This window comes from Protopterus annectens, chromosome 1.part1 (assembly GCF_019279795.1).
Source record: "Protopterus annectens isolate FY-2018-M chromosome 1.part1, PAN1.0, whole genome shotgun sequence".
Lineage (NCBI taxonomy): Eukaryota > Metazoa > Chordata > Ceratodontiformes > Protopteridae > Protopterus > Protopterus annectens.
Genome location: NC_056726.1, coordinates 454,709,983 through 454,729,321, shown reverse-complemented (window position 1 = coordinate 454,729,321; position 19,339 = coordinate 454,709,983). Strand labels below are relative to the sequence as shown.

The 19,339-nt window shown below is 37.0% G+C and overlaps 1 protein-coding gene across 13 annotated transcripts in view; it reads left to right on the top strand.

The window, feature by feature from the left end:
- The window catches only part of MEIS2 (Meis homeobox 2), a 325,597-nt gene that overhangs the window by 109,016 nt on the left and 197,242 nt on the right, over positions 1 to 19,339 (top strand). For 5 of the 13 annotated variants that reach the window (XM_044075970.1, XM_044075978.1, XM_044075961.1 and 2 more), the window contains exon 8: positions 9,790 to 9,867. The exons of the other annotated variants lie outside the window; for them this stretch is intronic. In XM_044075970.1, coding sequence (XP_043931905.1) covers positions 9,790 to 9,867 — 78 coding nt within the window. The remainder of the gene's footprint in view (positions 1 to 9,789; positions 9,868 to 19,339) is intronic. 13 annotated transcript variants of the gene reach the window in all.

Here is a 19,339-nt window from a genome sequence, read left to right as displayed (position 1 = left end):
AATATTTACGAAGGAAGGTTGTTTTATCGAACTGCTGATTCATCAGAGGATGTCAGCATTTGCTTGGGGGGGACACTATACAGTGGGGAGTAGGATTTTTACCCTTTCCCCACTGTTTTGTGATCTTGGAGTTGGCATATATAATTAGCAGGGGGTGTAGGGGATCTGGGATGCAGGAGGTTATGACCCCCAACCTAAAACATTTGTTTTTATTTATTGAGTGTCAACCATTGGTGATTGATGCAGTGTATGCCAGTCTAGTGGGTTGTCAATGTTGTGAAATATAATCTGCACACTGTACATCCGTTCATTATATTTATCCCGTTTAATTACATGAGGTATACAGAGTTAAGGCCAACAGATGTGTGCAAGTAAAATCCAGTTGGAAAGGGTGGTTATGACAGAAGTGGGAAATTAAAACACAAACACACACACACACACACACACACACACACATATACATGAACACACACTAATAATCATTAATAATGCACACTCTTCAAATTTAGAAAATTTTAATAATGCAGAGATTAGAAGTAATAATCTACATGCAGAACTTATTTCATAGTGTACATGGTCGTGGGTTCAAGACTTGCAAAGTAATAATCTACATGCAGAACTTATTTCATACTATCATATTAGAATAATCACACAGATCACATGAAGAAATAGATGCAGAACAATTTCAGATGCATTCAAAGAATAAAACCGGAATTCTGGCTTATCAAACAAACAGCCAGGTTGGGGGGGGGGTCTGTGTACAAAAGGAGGAAATGAGCAGATCACTGTCAAGCAACTATTTGGGTTGGAGTTGGGGGGAGGGTTAAGGAATGTGGGACAGAAAGGAATGTAAAGAAAGAAAGAGAAAACAAGCTAGAAAGGGATGTAGTATTGCAGGATACAGGATGAAAATGCAAAATATCTGATTAAAAAAACAGCAAAGAAAGGAGACAGGTTTAATGCAGAAAGCAAAGAGGAAACGCAATCCTGAAAATGCGCAGACAATTATTTGGCAAGGAACAAGGCATGACCATTTCAGATCTCGGACTAGGATGGGAGAGATAGGCAACAAGTATGAATGAAAAAAGAAGCATTATGCACACTTTGGTGAAAACAGATGCAGTGCAGTTAAGAGGGGAGAAATAAAAGAAAAAAAAGGGTGAAAGGAAAGGAAGTAGAGAAGGATGGATGGAAGAAAGGAAGGAAGGAAGGAAAGAAGGACAAGGCACAGAAAGCAATGTCACTACAAAAAAAAAAAACAAAGAGGCTACACTTTGTAACCAGCTCTCCGAGGTGAAAACTGCACATGCAGCCCAGTTATAATTGTGAACAGTGAGTTCTGCACATAGGATATTACTGTGGACACTGTAGTCAACAGTGTAATGCAAACTGAACTCAAGGGGACTACATAACAAAGGCAGCATGTCTGTGCTTGAATTTACGTACAAAGACAGGGGCACATCTCAGACAACTGACATTTTAAAATCATGGTATTTACAAATACTAGTTTGCTTTACATAATGACTTGTTGGAACAAAGTCAGCATGCTACTGAGATTACTGTGGGAGGAATTTAACATCTTAAGATTGCTAGTGTACATTGCCCCTTGGATCGAGAATTTCTTAAACTAAAGAAATCAGTAGAAGTTAAAAAGACTTGAGAAAGCATGTTTAGCCTAATCGTTCTCATGTGTGCTGACCTTGCTGTTGACTCTTGTGGACTGTGGACCAGTGGCACTGCAGGACAGTCCCAGTAATGGTGATGTGGTATACTGCAAAGGTAAGCCTAAACTATATAGGCAAGTGAAGCATGTCTTTTGCTGGTCAAATGCATGGTCATCTATTGTTCTAATTTGGATTTGCATCTGGTTGCACCCATTCTCTGTTATTGTGTGTAGGTTGTTAAATTTGTCATCAACCATGACTCCTGAGTGTAGATGGCATGAAGGCAGTGCCAGTTTAGTGTATGGAATGTCTGCGTACGTATTGGGGTTTCTAACAGTTCCCTCCAATAGTTGTGTCAGCAGACTGTATGTACACTCAATACTAAGGTGAGCATGGATGACCATATCAGCTATGAATTCTTGGCGTAGTTCACTTCTGCAGTATACCTTACTATTCCAAGATATCACCACAGTTTCATAGTTTCATAGGAGGTTACTAGACTATTGCTTCTAGGGTCTTTATAAGCCTAGCCATGTTATACCTTTGTTCCCTTATTGACTAAGTTGTATGGTCTACATTTGCAGAGCAAGTCTATGATCAGCACTGACTACCCTTATCCAAGAGGGATATAGGTGACAGCCCCGGGGTAAATTCACTGTCTCTCATACGGTTTTCTAAGATAACTTAAATAGGGTCATTGAGGAGCTCTGTTTTATGTGACTTGGAAGTTTATTCCAGAGGAGTGGCAATCTCTGGGAGATCTATCTGTCTCTCCAGCATATTCTGTTAATGTCATAGGCTATGTTGAGTTTCCTAGAGTGAGTGACTCTTTTCCCATTTGATTTGCGGAGGTGCAGCATTTCCATTAGGGGAGGATCAGAGACTGCTCTGTAGGCCAGGCACAAATCACCTCTCAGCAGCTTGTAGGATAAGGAGTACAGTGACAGTGCTTTCAGTCTTTCCATGTAGGTTATGTTTTGGAGGCCCTGAATTTTCTTGGTGAGAAACCCCTTTGGTCTCTCCAGCTGCTGCAGGTGTCTGGTGAGTTGCATGCAAAAAGGAGCATTGTACTCTATTAGTGGTCTGATGAGGGGTGAGTCTAGAGGAGTTATAACATCCTTAGACTTTGATGCAATCCCTTTACTTATAAGATGCACAAAGTAGAAGGCTTTCCTTACCAGTGTGGACTCATGGTTTTTGAAGTTTAGATTGCTATCAACCTGTCTTCCCAAATCTCACACCACTGGGTTTGAGCGTAGGTGGAGTGCTGTCAATATTGTAATTTGCAGGGACTTCCTCTTTCCAAAGAGGATAATAATACACATTTTTGTATTTAATTGTAGTCCATGGCTTTGGCACCAATAATTTGTCTCTCTTAGCCCCTTTTGTAATATGTTAACATCACTTGGTTATTCAGTGATTGCACTCAGCTTGCAATCATCATCGAACTTGGTAAGCCACAGGCCATCTACTTTTACACATGTTCACACACATGTGTCTATAGCTATAACCATATCTCTCTCTCTGTGTATCTCTTCTAAATATAAATGTATGTGTGTGTGTGTGTGCATGTGCACATATGCATGCACATATTATGTGAATTCAGGATTAAAGCCTTACAGTTTTTTTTTGTACACAGTGGGGAGGTAGATTTTAAAGGAGATGCCATTACCAGATTCTTTCCTGTTCACACTCACTGTAAGTGAACTCTAGCCTTGCACCAACCCATGCTCTGATATTTTGTAGCATTGCACAGTTGAAAAGCATGGAGTTATGCTTTGTGGATAATAATCAAATCTTAATTTCAAACATTCTTTTCTATATGGGTAGCACAGTGGTGCAGCAGTTAGCGTTGTCACCTTACAGCAAGAGGTTCTCCAGTTTGATTCTCAGCTGGGGTGCCTTCTGTGCGGAGTCTGCATGTCTTCCCTGCATTTGTGTGGGCTTCCTAGGGGTGCTCTGATTTCCTCCCACATTCCAAAGACTTGCATCTGGAGCTTTTCTCCTTGGACTTCTGCTGAAAATAGGCTCTGTCCAAGTCAGACTTTCCTGGAAAACAAATGTTAAATAAATAATAGTTTAGAAGCTCAACAGCATCAGATGTTCATGGATGATTATTAGCCAACCCATGCTTTTCAAGATGAGAATTAAAGCCTGTACCTTGAGCCTGTCAGATAAACACTTTAACCATGTCAACCGCAACCATCAATTTAATTAAACTACAATGTATTGGTCAGGTTTGAATGGCACTCATCTAGTTAAATGGAATGTACCCTTTAACCCACAGATTTAAATGCGACACCCCTCATTCATGAAATAATTCACAGATGGTACCACTTTTAACTGGGAACTTAGAAAGAAGAAAGGACTCCTTAATTATAAAACATGTTGGTCTCTCAATTTCACCAGCACATTAAGATGCCCATATTCAGTTGACCATGTACAAATGTAGATAGTTTCCAGATAGTGCTGAAAATGTTACTACAGATTTCCATGCGACATATATTCTACCCACCTTGGTTTTGACTTTAGTTTTGTTTCTGTTGCCAAGCCTTGTTGAAGGACACTCTACACCAGTACCTCAGTAAAATATTTTTTCTAAGAAATAGTTAATGCAAGATTATTTCACTATATAAACATGGAAACAGAAGCTACTGGTATTCTTCTTATGATAACTAGAGGGTAAACTAAATCCTATGAGATTCTTTTCTCCAGTACATGTTGTGGGTCATTGTTTATATTGTTTAGTATGATATCTTTAAAGCAAAACTTTGGAAAGGCCATTGCTGTTATGTCTGCTGGCATTTTTTAGACTCTTCGCAGCTGATCATGCATGGTGAATTAATTTTAAAGCAATATAATCCATCCCATAGCTTTCTCTCATAGTTCCCTAGAGAGGTTTAATGAAAAAAGTGGTGCCAAAGCAGTTGATGAGGCAGAAATAATCATTAAAATGTACTTCTTCTTTTACCAGTTCAACTAAGTCATCCTCTCTCTAGGCACAGGCATTAGTCACTCACAGGGCAAGCACATTCCACGTTGTTTTAATGTGGAGTTAGTTTCTTGCAAGAATATTTTTCATTAGTGCTAAACCCCCTTTTCTTTCATGGCATTGTTTACCTAAGTTTTAAAGAAAAACAGTTTCATTGGTTATACTGGCAAAGTCAGGTTGCTCCTGATTATGCAGCTGGTGAGCTAGGTACTGTCACAATCTCAGGATTTGAATGAATTGGTAGGGGAGCAGGAGGACATACTGCTATCTCAGAGGGAAGTGTGTACATAGCAATGTGACTTTGTTTCCCAAATGAGGTTAGAGAAAGGAAAGCTTTAGTGCTGCATATGTTCTTTGTTGGAGCAGAGTGTGTAATATCTCCATCAGGGCACATGCAAGCACATGCATACTCCGGTTGCTTTTTTGTCTCATTGCATGACTCTCCCCATTGCCGTTGCCTGGCTACAAAGAAAAAAAATTCTCATTTGACCATGTCATTAGTGATGCCCACCAATACTACAACAAACTCTGTTATGCTAATAGGGGTATCCAGTGATCATCACTGCTATGTGAGGGTCAGTACAGTGGCTGGCTACAGGGGCACTGGATATGCCAACTAGAGAGCTGAAAGTGACACTGGGCAGTACAAGTTAGATGCAATGAAGAACTGGGTATGAAGAAAAGCTGAAGCAAAAAAAAGACTTGTTGTTTTTCCAAAATAAATCTATTAAAACACTACAGTACAAGGAAAAAAAGAAAACAACTGTGCAGCCTTAATGATCTTTTTATGGTTCGGGTGCAAAATTGCAGTTACTCATATGATGACACTGTAACAAAAGTTTACTTCAATGTACTTTCACGAGTTAGAGAAACTATCTTAAGTCTGATGCCTGTATTTCATAGTAAAAAACGTGTTAGGCAACTAACACAGGTAACTCTGGTATTAATTGCAGAGTAATTCTTTAATGAGCAGAGCATTTCTGTCTGCTTATTCTTCCATGACTTATAATTAAGTGATAATATAATATGCTCTCATTTTACTAAGCAGTATTCCCTTTGTCGTGATGGGGAAAATCAAAAAGACTGAAAGTGAGCACTTGTGTAAATAAGGCAAAAATAACACTGGTAGGATTATTTAACACTATTGTTATATTGATATTTATGCCATACACAGGAGGGCACACATCACAAATTCAGTTCATTTGACTTGTTTCTGTGCCCTTTTGCTCCTCTGGTGTTGGCTGTTGACTCTGATCACATAGGGAGGCTCATCAGCAAAAGTGTAAAACATGTAATTGTGACCCCTGTAACTACAAAACAATTAAGCTGAGTATGTAGAAATGAAGATCAAAGACATGCTAATAAACCAAATGCTTTGCTTGTATATTGCAAAAATAGTAAATGAATAACATAAGATATACTGAGTAACGTACATTGAGACAAATATGAACCATAAAGTTATGTAACATAAGAATGATTCATGTCATTAGTAGACTACACAATAAACAAATCCAATAATATCCAATCCCAAGTACTGAATGATAAATATACAATGAAAGAAGAAAAATAAAACCAGCATACCTCTGCAGCACACTCACACACACACACACACACACACACACACACACACACACACACACACACACACACTGCATACCTCTGCAGCACACACACCCCACACACACACTCTGCATATATTTGCAGTACATCACACACACACACACACACATACACACACACACACACACACACACTCTGCATACCTCTGCAGTACATCCCCCACACACACATGCACGCACACACTGCATACATCTGCAGTGCATACCTCCCACACACACTACATCCCTCTGCAGTACATCCCTCCCATACACACACACACACACACACACACACACACACACACACACACACACACACACACACACACACACACTGCATACTTCTGCAGTACACACACACACACACACACACACACACACACACACACACAGACTGCATACCTCTGCAGTACGCACACACACACACACACCCCCACACACACACACACACAGACTGCATACCTCTGCCACTTCAGTATAACAACTTCAATGTTAACTAACCTCAGAAGTTAAAACTTAGTTTGTGGAAAATCATTTATTTCCCTAACTTCAAGACTGCACACCCTCAAAGCAGAAATATTTTTGTGAGGAGAATGTAGGGGGGATTACTGCTGTGCAAAAATTCATTTCCTAGCATAGTATCTCATTTTTATATTCTTCACATAAGACTACTTTCTACTCAAAAATGTGATTAAAGTTGTCTGTGTGTGATTGTTTGGTAGGGTTGCCACCTTTTCAAATGCCCAAAGTGGGACATTTTTTGTAGAAATGTGAGATTTTCCAGGACAAAATATATCCACAGCCAGTGCAAAGGACATAACTTCTTTTTTTTTGCCAAACTAAAAGCTTGTTTTGTAGCATTTCAGTTGCTTATGCCATTTCATATAATATTTATGTATTCCAGATACAAAATAACTGTTTTCTGCAAAACTTAAGAAATATGTTTTGTCTTCAAATGTCAGGACATTTGTCATTTTTTTAGATTTTTTTTTTTTTTTGCAGGATACAACTGCCCAAAGTGGGACTATCCCTCGCAAAGAGGGACAGGTGGTAATCCTATTGTTTGGGGCTGTGTAGGATTCAGGATGTTGTGATTGCTGTCATATTATTTTTCAACTTAGAATTATTTATATATATGTATATATATGAGCCAGAAGGTGAAGCACCTCTAAGAGGTTTCAGTCACTGTTTTACCTTTTATCATCCTGCTTATGCATACCCTTTTTTTACTCCACTGCTATAAATATCCATTTAAAAAGTGACTGGAATGGAAATATAACACTGGCCATATTTATTAAAATCATCCCAGACGATATGTCTAACTACCTGCAGGGGGCACTATACCAGCTGTATGCACTATTAACATGCAGTATTGCCATACTATAACCTACTTTGTGGTGCAAGTCAGATTCAAACCAGCAACTCAAGGGAAGTTACCTTCATAAGCCATCTTGTGAAAGCCATTGGCCCCAGGTGTTTCTTCTACTGTTAAAGCTTAGTGTAAGCCTCTTAATTTCTTCTAGAAGGTTTGTAAACATGCCCCAAAAGTTGTGAATACGCAGCATCTCCACATCAATAAATCTATTTCTTTAACCACTTTAGGGGAAAAAAAAACATTCTGTGATTCCTTTAATGTACATTTTTAGTTCCATGAGATACTGCTGAAGCAGCTTTTCCAGCTAATTATATAGTAATGACTCATGTCATTAAAGGTTGTTGCCACTTGCAGTTTTTAAAAATCACATCTACTTCTGTTGACTACACGCGGCGGCAGCCACAATCTGCAAAGATATATGGACAGGGCTACAGGTTCTCTGGTGACAACCAGAGGATACTTTTGACAAGGTGCTTCATCTTTTTTTCAGGGCCAGTGTATGCCTGTGAAAGTAAACATATTTTCATGTAAAATTGTCTTTAGCATGAACAAGCAATAACATTTTCAAAAATAAGCATTACTGCTTGATTAACAGAAAAACATAGTGTTTTCTAGAAGCTGACACGTTATATGTATACAATTGCAGTGCTTTTTGCATGTATTTTGAAGTGTTTCCTTTGGTCAAAAATATATTAGGCTAGTTTACTGATAATTTTACAATTTGTACTGTACATAACCAACTTATTTATTATTTGGAATTTTATTCAGTGCATAATTTCTAAGTAGCTTCTCCAATATTAAAAATATTGTCTTTATCTTATTATATAACTCAGGAGTTTAGTATGAGAAGCAGAAGTTATAGAGTTAACCTACAGGTTAAAAAGTGAGTTAATTACAAATTAACATTGTTTTAACTGGATAGTACCAAAATCACTGTAAATTGATATGTGTAATTCTTAATATAGCTGTATAATCTCCATTTATTATTAATGCCTTCTGCTTTTGTTTCTCTCGAGCCATTCTGTTCTTTGATAAAATTGTGATTATTTTTGCTTAGAGCACTTATGCATTGCTACTGTTTTTCCTACTAGCTATATTTTTGTACCTCTCTTGCCATTTCTGAGCTTTGATATAAAAAAAAATGTGTGTGTTTATTCTCTGCTTACACTATTTATGTATGATACTGTTAATCCTTTTCTCCCTGGCCCTCTGCCGAAAAAGAACTTTTGCTCAAACTATCACGATTAGCAAATGTCAAAATAAAAAATAAATATTGGTTTTATAGCTTTGGATTCTGAAGTATAAGACAAGTGCTGTAAAACTTGAAAATTCATGATAAAATAATAAAGTGCACAATAGTACCTTACATCTGTGTGAAAATTCACCTGCACTTTTTTGAAACATTTCTTAATAATCCAATTCTGGCAGAATGAGAACGTTTATTGTGTTTTGCAGCAGTAATCAGGGCTTGAAAGACGACAATTGCTGGTTCTCAAAGGTACTATTTATGGTCTAATGGAGTAATTGTTGGTGCAGGTAGCATGTTAATTACACATGTAATTATGATACCTAGCATCTTTCATACTGTTTCTGAAATGTATACTCAGATATCAATAGTTCTGGTGAATGTTCATGCATAATGTGGCCTAGAAGACAGAATGCTAAGTACTTTATAATCTTGTGTTTCTCACACATACACACACACACACACACACACACACACACACACACACACACACACACATATATATGTTAAAAGGCAGTGCATTCATATATTGATTAGTTATGAAACAAACAGATTTTCTTCTTCAGTTTGTACTGGAGACTTGCTCTTGGGAGGAGGAGGAGGAGGGCTCTTTTTCTCATTCTGTTACTGTAAACAGAGAAAGAGAGAGAGAGACTAAAAGGAGGATGGAGAGATTGTATCTGCTGCATGCCTTGGATGACTTTCTAAGCAAACCTCTGTGCTCAGGGCTGAAAGATTACAAACTTTCCCTAGGCATAAATAGTACCCAGGAGGGTGGTGAATAGATAGCAAAGAAAAAAAATGCTTCAGTAAGTTTACAGAGCTCATAGGTTTCAGTAGGTTACAAAAAGAAGGATAAATAACACAAGTACTATGGCAAGGTGGCTATCTATTTTTTTTTTTTTATTCTGCAGACCACACTACTATGCGTATACTGGCTGTGCATAACCAACTACATCAGCCAAATGGGCTGTGGAGAGCAGAGATTTCAGGTATTACTGTTATGGAGCTGCGTTGCTATATTGTAGAATCTGCCATCTCTCTCCTGTGGACGCATTCTACTAACCAGAGCTACAGCAAAATTAGAACCTACAACCCGCAAAAGCGAGTTGTTTTATTATGATTATTAATACTATTGTTATTGTTATTATAATTATTATTACATGTATAACATAGATTATATAACATTATTTCTTAAAGGACTTAATCAGAATTAGGATCAGGAAGAATGGAAATATTTCTGTTTTATTTTATTTTTATTTTGCATTTGTTGGCCAGGAGTGTCCATCTGGGGAAAAAAATACCCATTTTCAGTGAAGGCCCAGGAAGAAAAGCTCTCTAAAGCACATTTTACAGATTACAGGCATGTACAATGCATAATATTCAACAAAAAGATTTACATTATTATAAAACAAAACAATAATATTAAAAAGATTCTTACATGTGTGGACTTATAATTGTGTGTGCATTATTATAAAAATAACAATAATAAACAGATTATAACATGACAAGATTGCAGTCACTTGTACTCGGAGAGGGAAAGAGAAGAGAGGTTGAGAGAGGTGTTCAATAGGTGGATGACAAAGTGCCTTTCTATAGTGATCAGTATTATGAAGAGGACAGAAGAATGTTTGGAACTACAAGGGTTAATGTATGTGCCTAATATGCATATGGATGAAATACCCAATGTGGATGCTCGAACCTTATAAATGCAGCTAAAACTTAGTCTAGTGTAAGCAACATAATCTAAATCAGAGTTTGAAGTGCATATTTGTACAGCTTGATGTAGAATCTAAAATGATAAACTCATGGATGTAGTCAGGAATGCACCATGTATACCATTGTGTCTACACTTTCATATGTGAGAACTTTGTGATGCTATCTATAATGACTGCCCTTAAAATCTGTAGTATTACAACAAACACAGGCTACTTTGCACTGTCTTCATTGACCTGTCTGAGAAACTTCAGCTCTACATAAGACTAATATCATTGGTTGGAAATTCCAAAACAATAAAATCAGGGATAAAAATGCAGTACATAAAAACAGCAGATTATAGATGCAAACAGCAAGCCTATGTGTAGCAGCTTAAAGAAAAGAGGTCATTGTTTGTGGTCATACCAGAATATGTTGCTGTTACAGCATTTACTCAGAATATTAGGTTGCTTTGTGTAAAATGCCCAGGCATGAAAGAAGGCAGTGTTACATACCATACTGACATGTTACAAAGTAACTGAGATGTCACTGAAACATGATTTCAGAGTAGACAAACAAGTAACATGACCATTAATTAGAAAGCATGAATATGTAGCTGCTGAGTGTAAGCTGTCCCTTTGGGTCTAACTTAAAGGTAACACACTACACAGACGGTATCCATATCTCAGCTGAATCCTAACACACTCAGAACTGGTCAAGGGATTCCCTTTGTGCATTAAAAGTTAATTTGTCTTATGTTTCTCAGGTTATATACTTGTGATTTCTGTGCTTGCTACAAATGTACTTGCTAATGATGCTGTTTACTGTTCTGTGCTATACTACTTTTATTAAGTTTGATATCATGGTACATTATAAGAGATTGTATTTCATGTAGATGTGTATATACGCACTGTGTTGCATTTTTGTTCTCTTTTGTGTATCTTTTATTTTGATTATATCTGAAAATGGGGTCCTTTCAGTCCTGTTCAAATAATTTAAATAAAACACAACACAGACACACACACACACAGACACGAGCATGCTTCAGGAGAATGGCATAGGATTTGTGTTTATTTGTTGAAGGTATTTTCTGACCAACAAATTAGTGAATACAAAATCACTGAAAGTCACTTTCAGCAAACACAGTTTTTTCTGCACACCCCCATGTGGGGGTACACTCTTACACTCCCTAAGTTCATGTTGCACAATAGAGAAAAACGTGTGTCTCTACATGTTCCAGTCTGTCATGCTACTTTTGGACAAATGGTTGTTGTTGTTGGTATTTTGGCTTTTTCCCGGTTAGGGGTCGCCACAGCGGAACTTTGGTCTGCTAATGATTGGCAGTAAATTTTCACGAACGCCGAGGTGCCAGCTCGACGTTCAACCTTCAACAAAGGCACGCCCATTACGCATGTCTTTCAAACGCCCACCCAACCATGGGGAGGACATGCAGACTCCACACAGAGGTACTCTTGCTCAGCAAAAATGCACATTCACTTGAAATATAACTGGAAACTCAAGACAAAAGAAATTAAAGCAGAAAACATGTGCCCCCTAAAGGCCAAGTCTTCTAGTTTCTGTTTTCCTCTACACATTATCATTGATCATTGCTCATAAACAAGTACACTCCCTGCTTCTTCCCAGCTACTCATTAAGCTTATGAAAGGACTTCTGCCCTCTAAGAGCTCTACTTATATTTCTCTGAGTATTTATTTATTTATTGTTATGATTTGTGATTTTTGTTTACAACACTTGGGCCTATAAAAAACTTTTTTTATGAGGCACCATGGTACTTTTCCTGCTGACTGTAGAAAACCTAACTGGGACAGATTAATGTTATGTGCCTCCTTTTGTGAAATAGAGGGCATTCATTCTTATTGCGAAAGTTAGCTATTGATATTCTGCACATTTTAAAGATACCTTTGAATGAGCTACCGAGTTAAGTAGTACCTTTCTGCAAATTAGGTTATCTACTTTAGATATCCACCATGAACAAATCAGGATCATTCCATAATGGGGTAGATCTGTGTTAACTGTATAATAGTCCTTGTTTATTCTGAATTGCATCCGAAAAGTAATAAAAATGCTTCACTTAGCTTCACAGATTGGCTTCCACTCATGTGCTTATGTGAGGATACATCACAAAGTTTTCAGTAGTGAAATTGTCTTTAACTGCAGAGAAATGTTATGGACCGATACCTCTATTCTGTACTGAAACAGCACTTCTCATCCATAGTTAGCATCTATCTTGAAATTATAAAAAATAAAAGCAAGAACCAATCTTGGCTTCCCCCACATATCAGCTTCCATTATAGTTCACAGCCTGTTGACCTCAGAATTAGGGATATAGCCAAAAATAATCAGGGGCATAGAATGATATTTTTAATTATTGCAAGGTGTGACTTTAAAAGTTGACAGGTTAAGATCAAAACTCTGAATCAAAAGTCATAGACATCGGTGAAAATCAAGGTGTTAAAAGGTATGGATCCCACTAACTAAAACATGTCCTGACATAAGAAATACATAACATATTCATACTAAAGTAAGAAAACATTTTATTCTTGAACAAAAACATTTTGGGTACAAAAATGGCAGTGAATGAGTTAAATTTCGGAATCTGTCCTTTTCTTGTTTTGTTGTAGTCACCAGAGCAACTGTTCTTTGAAGCTTGTAACTTTTCTGAATTTTGATACGTGGCACAAAATGGTGATGATGCATTTATTTTGTAGGGATGGAAAGAGATAGTAAGTGTTGAGCAGAGGAAGTGAGCTCTGGATGTATACTGTGGTTTGATAACTTGTTCAGCCATCGTTCCACTGCCTTTTTTTAGGGTATATTTCTGTTTTTCTGTTTTTGCAGGTGGAGGCAGGAAATATAATTTATGTATTTTTTCCTTAATGAAACAGATGTTTAGTAATGTTGATCATATGCCTGTGATATTTTAAGGATGCATCCCATATGTGCATTATATAATGTGAAGTATATAAATTTCTGTGGTACTTGTAATGTTTTTTTCTTCATGTATTTGAATTATATTAGGCACTGGGGAATATGTTCATAATCCATTAACTTTGTTGCGTTATTTGCTTTGTTTTTGCATTCAGCTCTGTCTTAAGAGTGAATATGTTGCGGTAAAGTGCTGTTTCTTTGACTTGGGGAAAGAAGTCACTTTCTTCAGAGGATAGAGGGTGGATGGGAAGTAGAGGGTTCCAGAACATTGCAAACATTTCATATAAGGAGGTAGGAGGAGCATTTATAGTCACATTTGTGTTACAGAAATGTTTTTATGAGGTGAGCAGGCTAAATTCATATGGACCATTTTCATCCCTGAGAAGCACAAATGTGCTAGTATCCATCCTTTCATCATTTCACTTTATACCTATGTGGCAATTCAGAAATAATTAACTCCTACCCTTCTTCCACACAGTCACACAGACACACACACACACACACACACACACACACACACACAGGTATGTGTATCAGATCAGGGACATTTTGTCAGATATTTATAAACTCTGCTACAGGTAGCAACTGTTTGTCATAAATATAAAAAGTCAGAATGCATTTTCTCAACAAATAAGGTGGGTTCCAACTTCATATTATTCTTTTTTAGTCACCTTCATTGAACTGATGCAACAGTAAGCCTATAACACTTTTATTCTATACTTGATACCCATGTAGTTTGTGTACTTTGTTGATGATGTTCCTGTGAACTAGGGAAACCACCTTTTACCATAGATAAAAACATCTGTGCTCTCAAAGCATTTGTTATGGTGTCTTGGTTTATAGGTTTGACTGTAAGATGAAGAGGCACTGTAATGGCTTCTGAAGATTTGACTTCAATTTAAAGGCCTAAAAAGCTCTGTGTCACATATTCCTCTGTCTTCTCCATGAGACTGCCTATTAAGATCCTGATTCTAAGCAAAGATTGTACCCCATGGCATTAATGACTGCCTCACGATAGTTATCAATGGTCATACTAGCTATTCTGCAAATCATTTTTTTCCAGCTCATAAAGTGATGTACTCACTATCCCTCACTGCATTTTCACTTCATGGATGATCTCTGCTACACTCTCAGTCTCCACACTGATTTTTCTAGAATTAGTAAGTTAAGTTTATTCCTTTCACCTCAAGTAATATTGATTTTGAAGCACAGTGTAAAGTGATGCCCAGTAAACAAGAAATCTTTCTGATGCTTATCCTTATAGAACCCTTTGCTGTATATTAATTCTTCTTTGTCTGTGCTGAAAAAATGCAAAAACATGTTTGTAAGTCAATAAAAATTATGGCAGCACATTTTGGAATTTGTTAGTTGCATGGGAGTTAAAAAAATGAGCCAGCATATTTTAGAATTTATTAGCAACCTGGGAAACATTTTAACACATTTATTTAATTATCACTTAATTCATAGGCACGCATAAATTAACAGAAAAGAAAACAAACAATATTAGCACATTTTTTCCATTTTGATTCATTATACATTATATATATGGCCTAATGGTTAAGGTGTTTGCCTTACAAACACAAAGTACAGGGTTTGAGTCTCACAAGGGATAATTGGCTAGGCTTACAATGGCTCGCAAGGGCAGCTAACCTATGAACTATGTGTTTTCTTTCTTTCTTTATAGCAGCTGTCATTCACTTGAACATTACATATATTGCTCAGTTCCTGCCTTCCCGTAAACTTCATTCCTTTTCTCCTGAATATCATTCTGCAGTTATTGTTCCCACACATTCCATTTATTTCTATATAATTTGCTCCTTCCCTTTTCTAAAGATCCCACTTCCTATTTTTTTTCAGTATTCAATATTTCAAATGCAATTGGTTTAGCATTTGATTTTCATTTTCCAGTGTGTGCTTTTTTGGCAGCCAGTAAAATTAAACTTATCAAAGCCTTACAATGTCTAGGCAATTCAGATCCTGTGTTCCATCTCAAAATAATTGCTTCCTTAGTTACAGCCATTTACTCACACAATATTTCTGACAGAATACTCTGTGGGGAATTTTTAAAATCTTCTTCATCACATCTCCAACATTTGTCATCTACCTGAGAGAAACTTCTTTGACATTTGCTAGGGATATCAAAATACCTATGCAAACACTTCCAAGCCAAAATCCTAAACCTTCTGGACTTCCCATATTTGGAAGCCATACATATGTCCTCCCATTGTTCCCTTATAAACTACTTTTCCAGTTTCTCTTCACAATCTTTTTTAACCTCCTATGATTGATTCTGATAGTTAGCATGCCGTATTTTATATGCCCTGCTGTTAATTATCCCTTATTAAACAGCAACTTCTCTTCTAGATTCAACTAAAAACTCTACCAGAACAGGTCTTTCACTTTGCTCATACTCTGATATCAATCCCTGATAGAGAAGGCATTCTTTTTTGGGCAGTTGACTAGAAAAAAAAATGTAACTATTTTGTAGTTTAAACATGGTCATCAAAAGAGACATTCCTGCAATAATGCAAAGTGTGGTCATATTTCATTCAAACATATAGTCTCAGCTGCACGTCAGACATCAATTCCCCCTTCTATTATTTACAGCAGCATGCAATTTCATTGGCATGCCACTTTTGTAATAACATATATCTGCAAGCTTGTGTTTTATCTAAAATAAATTACATTCTCTGCCATAAGTTAGGCATCTCGGTATTACAAATGCCATGACATTGAGTGGAAAATCATTTAAGTGATTCATATAAGTATATCTGGACAACACAGAGAAAACTGGTAATAAGTGTTTTCATGTGTGATGACACTTCAGGGCTGTGTTGATCACGGGGTGAATATACGAAAGGGGGGACTGATTTGGGGTACCTGAGAAGTAAGATATTTTATACCTTATGTAGTATATGATATATAAGGGTACTAGACTAGGAAGGATTGAGTGCAAATTGAAGCACGTGTGAAAGTCTGGAACTGAACAGGACAACACATTGCGGCCCTTGCTGAAAATCGAAGTACACAAAATTAGCCCTGAATCTGCCACATTAAAGTACCAAAAGTTACTGAATTAAAAATAGCCCAGAAGTCTTAAAAATCTATTATAAAAATGCCATGAAACCTTAAAACCAGGTGCCTAAAAATTGCCCAAAAATCACAAAGCTAAGCACCCAGAAATAATACTGAAGCTCCAAATTTAATTTCCCAGAAACAATAATTGATTTGTCTTCTACTACTGGCATATACCCCCCTCAGTTTGGCAGAGGTAGGTTTTACACCATGTACCCTTGTACAACTCTCAGCCACTTGAATGTTGGATCAGTAGATTTGCCAAAAGGGCTATAAATCAGGAATGCATTTTCAAAATCAGTTATTTTTTATAATGCTGATTTCTTATGGAGCAACGGAACATGTCTTGCATATATATTAGGTATATATAGATAGATTGATATAGATATAGACATAGATAGATATGGCAATATTTTATGCTTTTGGTTGTTAGTGTTTTGTACTCAATACAAACATTTTATAAATGACATCCCCATGGTTTAAAGTAAATCTAGGAGCTGTCCTGAAAATAAAATAATTCCAAGTAGCATGACAGAATCTACTTTGGAGAGCACTCTGTTTAGGTCTTTGAAACTCAGGTCTATGGTATTAGAGAAGTCTTTATTTGCTAACTGGTATAGCCCATTAAAATACAGAAAACTACATTTATAAATCTAAATCTGTATGCTCTTTTGTGTCACAATCAGTTAAGATAAGTCTTTAGTAAATACATAGAGATCCCTGTTCTGTAGCTATAGTGCTGTTCCTGTAAATGTTTGGGTCAGGTGGTTCTACTATAGTCCTATCAGAAAGATGGTATATCAACAGATTTCAACGTTTCCTTCTTGGTGACTTTATATTTTTCTGAGGATGTTTTAACATCTTGGTCAAAGAACTCATGTTTCTTGCACAACCAACATAAGCTTTTTGCAGGTCACTGTTAATAAATTATTTAGAGATTTATGCGTTTTCTCATGCACTGTTAAGGTTTTTATTAGCTGATGGATTTTCTGCCTTGTCTTTTGATTGGCTAGATAATTTTGGCTTCAGCAGATGACCTTGGAGCAAACCCTGGAAACTGATCTCTAAATTTAGGCGGAACTCGGTAGCCTCATTTGCCTGTTCTCACTGATACTGCATATTACAGCAGGTGTTTTTATAACACAATCAGTATCTTTAACACGGTTTATTTAGGAAAGCACTGTCATTACAGACTGGATGGCAGCTGCTGCTTTATTGCTACAAAAAAGTTGCCATTGTGGCGAGTGTCCAACTACACAACAGCATCAATCTGTCTATTTTGTCCCATAAAAATCCTTGCTGAGCCCTAACAAAATATTGCATTTACTGAACTTACAAGTCAGGCTCTCAGTACAGGATCCCTTCAGATATTCAAAATGACTATCTTATGAAGACAAGCTGTGTATGGTTTCCACATTTTCAGTAATCCTTTGCTGAGATGCATTAAATCTGGGAAACAAATTGAGACCATTTTTCTTTATTTGTCAAGAAGATTTGACTTGTAAAACCATTCTAATTGCCCTTGAAGCTTAAGGATATTTGGGTTGTATCACTACTAAGCTATAATTCCAGAAGTTCATGGGTAAGTATTAGGTAGCTTCCCTTGCAGGTCATTTTAAGCCTAGCAATTTCCCTACAAAGGTGAGAATCAAACCTTGTACCTTCTGTCTGTGAGGTAAGCACCTTAACCATTATGTGAAAACCCCAATCCTCTTGGCTCTTAGGTTCTCACGTGATCGGCTGATCTCTGAAGCAACGGAGATCAAGTGAAATCCCACTTCAGAGCAGTGGCCTCTTGTATTTTCTGTCTAAACCACTTGTGTGTCAATTATGTGTCAGCAGCTACAATGTTCAGTATTGTAATAAACTATATCAAGAAGCTCGGCAGACTGAAATTGCTGTCTTAGCAACCTCAAATTGGCAATCTTTCTGTGAAATGGTGCATTTCTCTTTCTAGATTGCCCATAAAGCTAATAAAATAAAAGCAGTAATCAAAATAGTAGGTTCACTCATACACAATTAGTAGAATATCTTGTTTAATGTGTGCTTTTGGTGGCTTCGCTTTTGAAGACAGTTCCTTACTATGAGTGCCTTGGTATGATCGAACATGAGTGAATGAAGAAGTATAAGTACATGAATGGCACATCCTTGGTGTGATCAAACATGAGTGAATGAAGAAGTATAAGTACATGAATGGCACATCCTTGGTGTGATTGAACATGAGTGAATGAAGAAGTATAAGTACATGAATGGCACATCCTTGATGTGATCAAACATGAGTGAATGAAGAAGTATAAGTACATGAACTGCACATCTTTGGTGTGATCGAACATGAGTGAATAAAGAAGTATAAGTACATGAACTGCACATCTTTGGTGTGATCGAACATGAGTGAATGAAGAAGTATAAGTACATGAACGGCACATCCTTGTTGTGATCGAACATGAGTGAATGAAGAAGTATAAGTACATGAACTGCACATCCTTGGTGTGATCGAACATGAGTGAATGAAGAAGTATAAGTACATGAACTGCACATCCTTGGTGTGATCAAACATGAGTGAATGAAGAAGTATAAGTACATGAACTGCATATTCTTGGTGTGATCGAACATGAGTGAATGAAGAAGTATAAGTACATGAACGGCACATCCTTGGTGTGATCGAACATGAGTGAATGAAGAAGTATAAGTACATGAACTGCACATCCTTGGTGTGATCGAACATGAGTGAATGAAGAAGTATAA